The sequence below is a fragment of the Octopus bimaculoides genome, chromosome 1 (assembly GCF_001194135.2).
Source record: "Octopus bimaculoides isolate UCB-OBI-ISO-001 chromosome 1, ASM119413v2, whole genome shotgun sequence".
NCBI classification, from domain to species: domain Eukaryota; kingdom Metazoa; phylum Mollusca; class Cephalopoda; order Octopoda; family Octopodidae; genus Octopus; species Octopus bimaculoides.
Genome location: NC_068981.1, coordinates 21,465,413 through 21,473,923, shown reverse-complemented (window position 1 = coordinate 21,473,923; position 8,511 = coordinate 21,465,413). Strand labels below are relative to the sequence as shown.

The 8,511-nt window shown below is 40.1% G+C and overlaps 1 protein-coding gene across 1 annotated transcript in view; it reads right to left on the bottom strand.

Moving 5' to 3' along the window:
* The window catches only part of LOC106880661 (GATOR complex protein WDR59), a 126,048-nt gene that overhangs the window by 103,120 nt on the left and 14,417 nt on the right, over window positions 1-8,511 (bottom strand). Inside the window, exons 9-11 of the mRNA XM_052974485.1 lie at window positions 6,022-6,178; window positions 2,682-2,761; window positions 1,375-1,392 (exon numbers count right to left, since the gene is read on the bottom strand). Of these exons, the coding sequence (XP_052830445.1) occupies window positions 1,375-1,392; window positions 2,682-2,761; window positions 6,022-6,178 (255 nt within the window). The remainder of the gene's footprint in view (window positions 1-1,374; window positions 1,393-2,681; window positions 2,762-6,021; window positions 6,179-8,511) is intronic.

Below are 8,511 nucleotides of genomic sequence, written 5' to 3'. Positions count from 1 at the left end.
GGGTGGAGAGAGAGAGAGAGAGGGAGAGAGGGAGAGAGAGAGAGAGAGAGAGAGAGAGAGGAACTGAGCCTAGTACTGGACTGGTGCTTTATTTATCAACCCTGAAAGGATGAAAAGCAAAGTTGACAGCAGCAGGGTTTGAACTCAGAATGAAGAGAACTGGAATGATTTAATACAAGGCATTCTACCCCAATGTATTAATGATGCCTTAAATATCTTGTATATTATTGCAAGGATGGTAAGATTCCCAACTTATTTACTCATTAGTGCGATTTTCTTTTGTAGTTTTTACAACGGATGATGGCAGACAAAGAAACAATGATACCAGTATCAAACTTGGACATTGCTCTATGTGGTGTCTTATCTAGATGTCATTGGGTTCAGATAGGCCTTAAATTATGCTGTGGTCGTATTTAGCACAAACCAGATTTCAACTGGAACAGGAACACCAGCTACCATGGTACTACTCTCAGGATTGTACTCTTAACAACTTGAGAAATGGTCTCCACACCAAAATATTTTCAAATGGTACTCTTTAACAGCCAGTGAAAATCTGAAGAATTTCAAACAGCTCCCGTTCCGGTGGCACGTAAAATGCATCATTTGAACGTTGTCGATGCTAGTGCCCCCAGACTAGCCCCTGTTCCAGTAGCACGTAAAAGGCACCATCCAAATGTGGTTGATGCCAGGTTTGTCTGACTGGCTCCCATGATGGTGGCACGTAAAAAACATTATCTGAACGTGGTTGATGCCAGTGCCCCCTGACCCACTCCCATGCCAGTGGCATGCAAAAAGTATTGTCCGAATGTGGTCGATGCCAGGTTCACCTGACTGGCTCCCATGCCAGTGGCACATAAAAAGCACCCACTACACTCTCAGAGTGGTTGGCATTAGGAAGGGCATCCAGCTGTAGAAACATTGGCAGATCAGATTGAAGTCTGATGCAACGTTGGCTTTCCAGACCTCAGTCAAACCGGCCAACTCATGCCAGCATGGAAAACGGATGTTTAAACAATGATGATGATGTTGAGCAACAGTTCTTGGAAAGCATTTCTTGACATTGTAACTTAATTAAATCTCTGCTGGAGAGAGACTCAAGAGTCAGGTGACTGTGATGCATCATATGACTTTCAAAAAAGAATTAATATTGTAAAAATAGAAAAGGATAAAAAACATTTGGAAAAGGGCAAAACGAAAATGGAGAATAAAACTGAAGGACAGAAAGAAGGGGAAACTTGTTTACTCCCCTACCCCACCCAATTTCTGCTCACTGCTCCATCCTGCTTCACAGTAAATAGAGGAAGAAAAATTGGCAGACATCGGGAGGTAGTGAACTGAGGTAGGTGTTAGCTGAGGAGGTGGAGGGGTACTTACCTTGGAAATAAAAAATCTCTGTCAAGAAATATATAATAACCAATTAACAGAGTATATTTTACAGTTAATATTTATCAGGAGACTGGAGGGAGACATATTTTGGTTTTCTTTTTAGGAGGCAGGCAGGCCAAAAATCTTTCATAGGTTTCTGAAGGGTTATCTTCAAATAGGTGACCTGGCCTCTGAGAGGTTATCTTCAAATAAGTGACCTGGCCTTAATGCTTGCAATAGAGTGGACTTTACTATTTAGTCACTATTTAAGTTAGATTTATTCAACCACCCAAGAATAGGAATGGTCACTCTGACAGGCTTCTGCACAATTTTTTATCTCCTAAATTTCACTCAGAAGGCTTTTGCTTGAGCCATGGTCATGGCAGAAGACCCTTGCCCAAGACATTACATAATAAATAGTATTGAACCTGAAACCATATACTGGGATATGAATTTCTTAACCTACAACCTTAAAAAGTGGTCGGTGTTTTTACCTTTTATTCAGATATAATATATCTAGGACTACATTATTTAATGTGTCCTTCCTTGTCATTGCTGTTTCATCCCAGGACAGCTCTAACCTAAAAGACCTGTGATTAAAGGCATTGCAGCCATGATCATCTCATCTTTTACTGAGATAAATGACATTATCCAATGTGCTCTACATTTTTTAAGGCAGTAAACTGTGATATGAAAAAGATTTGGCTGATATTGCCAGTGGATCAAATGACCATGTAGATGCTCCCACAGTGGCAGCACTGCCAAATGCTGTCCATCTCACTGTAAACACACTTTAATAATATAAACACATTCAAATTTTCAAAATCATCATCATTTGATGTTCACTTTTCCATGATTTCATGGCTTAGATGGAGTTTTTTGAGGCAGATTTTCTACTGCCCACTGCCCATCCTGTCACCAACCCAAGCATGGTAATATTTCCCGTGGCCAAATATATTTTCCATGGGAAGCTGAAAATGAACAACAAGACTTGTATTACAATGACACCTACAAGACAAGGGTACACACACGTGCATACACATATAATGCATACAATGGGTTTCTTTTTAGTTTCCATCAACCAAATTTACTTACAAGGCTTTGGTCAGCCTAGAGCAACAATAGACACTTGCCCAAGGTGCCACACAGTGAGACTAAAGCCAAGACTATATAGCTGGAAAGTAAGCTTCTCAACCACACAGCCATAGCTGGGACTAGTCTAACTCACATATTTCAACATAAAAAACAATAAATGTAAGCAGCATGTAATAAAAGTTAACCTCCAAATCATCAGACTAAGTTTAAAGTAATCTTACCTTCTGCAAGTTAGAATCTATTTTCCAAATTCTTAAACTCTGATCCTTTGACCAAGTCACCAACTGGTAATCATTACTGCCTGAAACACAAACAGGAAACTATTTAGGTTTTTTGGTAGTCATTTTCTTTTTTAGGTAAAGTTTTGTTTAATAGACTCCCTTACACATAAGAACAAAAAAAATGTTAATATTTCACATTATAATCATCATTATCTTCATCATTTAACGTTTGTTTTCCATGCTGGCATGGGTTGGACAAAATGGACTCAGGTGGTTGTGAGAGTCAAACCCATTCCTTCTGATTGAACATCAGATGTGCTACCATTACACCATGAGCCCTCTATCATTGTTTTAGTGACCACTTTCCCAAGCTAGCATGGGTTAGGTGGAATCCATTGAGATAGACTTCCTATGACTGGATACCATTCCTGTCGATATACTTCACTGATTTGCAAGAAAAAAAATATTTCCCCTTGGTTGGTTATGATTTCACAGAAGACTCAGAAATGAATGGCACCACTTGTATCATGGTGATACTCACTTACAACTATTATATGACATCAAGACAAAGTGATACACACACACACGGCTGACCCTATTCAATTTCTGTTGGCTAAATCCATTAACAAACAAGGTTTTAGCCAGCCCAGGACTAATAGTGGAAGTCACTTGCCCAAGGTACCCACACCAGAAATCACGACAACAGGGAACTACACAACAACAGGGGACAACTAGATAACAGCTACCGTCCCAACCACCTCAATTATTTTTTAGACCCAGTACACAGACACAGGGATACAAGATAGCACCAGACATACAGGAGAAACCAAAAGTAATCAATCTAACACACAAAGAACTAACACCAGACCAAATCAACATACTCTCCAAAGGGTTTAAATTTACACCCCCACCCAACATCCAAACTACAACGAAACAAAAGAAGACGTTGCGGAATACTGTAGAAAATTACAACTTGCTGAGGAACTATGCAACAAATACAATGAGGATAAATCATAAGCTAGAAATAGAAGTAACTACACCTTATCAAAAGGTAAGAATAAAATTCTTGACCATTTCTGTGAACATTACGAATTACCCATATCAACACATACACAGATATAAATACAAGCTGGACTTCAGCAGGAAAGAATGGACTGAGCTGAACAAATTAAAGGAGGATAAAACAATAACAATGAAAGAGGCTGATAAAGAGAGTGCAGTAGTCTTAATGGATCATCATCATCACCATCATCATCGTTTAACGTCCGCTTTCCATGCTAGCATGGGTTGGACGATTTGATTGAGGACTGGTGAAACCGGATGGCAACACCAGGCTCCAATCTAATTTGGCAGAGTTTCTACAGCTGGATGCCCTTCCTAACGCCAACCACTCAGAGAGTGTAGTGGGTGCTTTTACGTGTCACCCGCACGAAAACGGCCACGCTCGAAATGGTGTCTTTTATGTGCCACCCGCACAAGAGCCAGTCCAGGGGCACTGACAATGATCTCACTCGAAAACCCTACAAAGGCCAGTCAGGCGGTACTGGCAATGGTCACGCTCAAGATGGTACATCTTATGTGCCATCCACACAAGAGCCAGTCCAGGGGCACTGGCAACGATCTCACTTGGTTTGCCGGGTCTTCTCACGCACAGCACATTTCCAAAGGTCTCAATACTATATAACTCTAGTGCAATCCATATTAGAAGACACAACATACTATGAAAAGGCCCAACACTACAGTCAGCAGAAAATAATGAGAAGCCTAAAAACTCTGATAAACCTCAACAGAGAAGGATTCACCGACAAGGAATACAACTATATTACTAACTTCAAAAGTAAATCCAGTCAATTCTATGGTATTCCTAAGATAAACAAAAGTGAAAAAAATAAATAACGCATGCAGGGGAGCCATAGATATGATAGTCAAGGTATCCCCACCTAATGACCTCCAATTAAGACCTATAATAGCAGGCCCTGCATGTGAAAACTAACTGCCTCAGTAACTTTTTAGATACTGTCTTAAAACCATTCCTGAAGCATGTCAAAAGCTACATAAGGGATGACCTAGATATACTCAATCCCCTCCCTTAAGCAATTAGTAAAAAAACCTTACTCGTATCCTTCGATGTAGTCAACCTGTACTCTAATATCCCCCATAACCTAGGAATAGAGGCAATCCAATTCTCGCTAGAGAATTATTCCAATGAACTCCCACACCGCATCAAAAAAGAATTCGTAATAGAAGGGCTAAAATTCATCTTGAAGAATAACTTCATATTCAATGACAACTTCTATCAACAGAATTCAGGGACTGCGATGGGTATGAGAATTGCCCCCTCCTTTGCTAACCTAGTCATGGGGTACTTAGAAATCACTCTTTATTGTAAGGTACTACAAAAATACGGAAACCTATTCTCCCTTGAAAATAACTGGAAGAGATATCTAGATGACTGCTTTGTTCTTTGGCAAGCACTTCTAAATGGACTTGACATAAACATTCAGTTTATGGTGGAATATAGCCATCAACAACTTCCTTTCACTGAATAACTTTCGAGGCAATACTTCTCAGCTGGGGTGGGGGAGTATTATTGAAAGACAGAAAAAGGTGTCTTGCATCAGAAGAGAAACAGCTACATTAGGTGGAGAGAAAAAGAGGAAAAACGGTGAAGATGTGACGGAAAGGGAAGATGGACCAAACACCCAAATTACAGGGAGGTGTATGTAGTGAGGTGGAGCAAGGATTGGAGAGAGTGAGTTTCCAAGATTGCGAAAGGAAAGCTGGACCTGGGATGGGGGAAAAATGTAATAAGTGGACACAGGTAGAATGAGGGGGTATTAGGAGAATATGTTGTGAGGAAGGGATTCAATGGGAACATATTGTATGCCAGTTGGTACATGGGAGAGAATCTAAGGGAGGAGAAGGAATACAGTGGTAGTGGACATGGGTTGTGGAGTGAATGGGGAGAATGGACATAAAGGACCCATCTTTATGTTCAGGATTTAACTTACCTGGGCAGGTCTTCTCAAGTACAACAAATTGCCAAATACTTTGGTTCTTTGTCATCTCTGTAAGGCTCAACATTTGATCATTTCTCACCAATGATGATTCCTATGATGATTCCTACCCTTCTTATTTTCTCTTCTTTATATTGTCCATCAACTCCACCTCCACCCTCTTCTTCCTCTCTGCCTTCTTACTACTTTTCCCTCTGGACCTTCCACACATACCATATATACAACATTCCACAAATCTCTTATCGCTTCTCTGATAAAAAGGGAACATTCAAAACATGCACTCACTTTCACACACAAATCACACAGATAAATCAACAGATTACCTTTTGCTTTATTTCTCCAGTGAAAGTCTAAAACAACATCAGCATGTCCTACAAAAGTGTGCACAGGTTGCTTGAGGTTAGAAATATTCCATAAATACAGATATGGCTCCCTGGTTAATTGAGGTAGAACAAGTGTGACTAATCCAATTTGGAAAGGCTGTGAAAGAAAGGAAACGAGAAAGAAAGATCTGTTAGGAGGGTCACTTATTTCAGAGAACATTAGTTTCTATCTTTTACTTGTTTCAGTCATTGGACCACATTAGATTCTTTTGCTTCTCATAACAAATCGAAATCAAACTAAATTCAATGACTGGCCCCCATGCCAACGTCTCCTTCATTGGACACTAAACTCGGCTTGCGAAGACCTGTTGGGGCAAGCAAAATCGTGATGGCACATGTACCAGTGGAGCACTAAGAGCACCGTTCGAGCGTGATCAGTGCCGCTGGACTGGCTCATGTGCAGATGGCACGTAAAATGCACCATTTTGAGCGTGGTCATTGCCAGTACCGTGTGACTGGCCTTCATGCCGGTGGCACGTAAAAGCACCCACTACACTCTCAGAGTGGTTGGCGTTAGGAAGGGCAACCAGCTGTAGAAACTCTGCCAAATCAGATTGGAGCCTGGTGTAGCCATCTGGTTCACTAGTCCTCAGTCAAATCGTCCAACCCAGGCTAGCATGGAAAGCGGACGTTAAACGATGATGATGATGACCTTTACTCATATTTTGTTGCAATGTCATTTGAAAATATAGTTAGTTTGATTGGTTACATAAATATGGAAGTATTAGGATTTGTCAAGCCAAGTGAAATCGTAGTCGTGGCCATTGCCAGTGTCATGTAAATGGACCCATGCCAGTGGCATGTAAAAAGCACCCATTACACTCATGGAGTGGTTGGTGTTAGGAAGGGCATCCAGTCATAGAAACCTGGTGCAGCCCTTAGCAGTTCCAGTCAAACCATCTAACCCATGCCAGCATGGAAAGCGGACATTAGATAATAATGATGATGATGATGATGAATGCAAACAGTAGCCACTATTATATGAAGAACTCAAGACATCAACAGATGTTACCAATAAATATTATTTATTAAACTGGTTCATAACAAACTGTCAAACACTCTATTTGGTAGAATTTGTTAAACATTCAACAAGCTCCACCAAACAAATGCTGAATGGTTATAAAATGGTTGGTGCACCAATATATATCAAATTTATCATCATCATCGTCATTTAATCCTCTAGCATTCAGATTACTCTGCCAAATCTAATGCTTATTCACACTGTTTCAAATTAACGATTTCAAATTTTTGCCACAAGTGCAGCTTGGGGGAAGAGACTAAGTCAATTACAGTGACCCCAGTGTTCCACTGGTACTTAATTTATTGACCCCAAGAGTATGAAAGGCAAAGTCAACCATGGCGGAATTTGAACTCAGAATGTAGCGAGAAGCAATATACCGCTAAGCATTCCATCCAGTGTGCTAACGATTCTGCCAGCTCACCGCCTTCATAGTGTTTCAAATTAATAACACATTACCTCTTAGCTTTGAGAATTTGATGATGTGACTGTTAATTTTTAGAATGGCATTGTTGGACTGGTGTGAGAGGCCAAATCTGGCTGGTTTGAACATAAAACAGGTAGACTATTAGGGCTGGATATGGCCAGTTTAAAAGCTAAAGGGTTGACCTCCATGTGCTATGCTGGTATAGGTTGGATGGTTTAACAGGAACTGATGTCTAAGGACTGCGTTGAGCTCCAATGTCTGCTTTGGCATGGTTTTTATGGTTGGATACCCTTCTTAATGCCGAATGGTGTAAAACTTCATCAACAGTTATATAACAAGTATATAGTGGTGCAAAATATGTAATTTTTTATGTAGTTAGTACATAGAGGTAAAGACCCTGTTCAGTCATGAACAACCACAGGATTGCACCCAGAAAGTTTCCCTCTGAGACACAAGTCCAGGAATGGCTGTTTTTTGTGGAAGGCTAGCAGTCGCCCATGCATACTAGCCACCCCTCTCCATGTCATCGATTTTATCCAAGGGAAAGGCAAAGACCGATACAGCTTGGCACCAGTGATGTTGCAACTCATTTCTAAAGATGAGTGAACTAAATAAATGAAATAAAGTGTCTTGCTCAAGAACACAACACACAGCCTGATCTGGGAATCGAACTCACTACTTCATGATTGCAAGCCTGATGCTCTATCCACTGAGCAATGCAGTATAAAAATGCCTCATCTTTTGCCAAGTTGTTTTTTCAGTAGAGATATTTTCATCTACATTTCATACATTATATTTAACATATAATGACCATATATGAAAGATCTAACACACAATTGCATGTTTTTGATGGTAGTTCAGTTTAGGTCTAAGAACACAGATTATTTCTAATGAAATGTATGTTTTTACAGAGTTCTTTGAAAATGGGGATGAAAATTAAAACTGAATTTCAGGACATTAAATTATAAATGTATACTTACAGTAT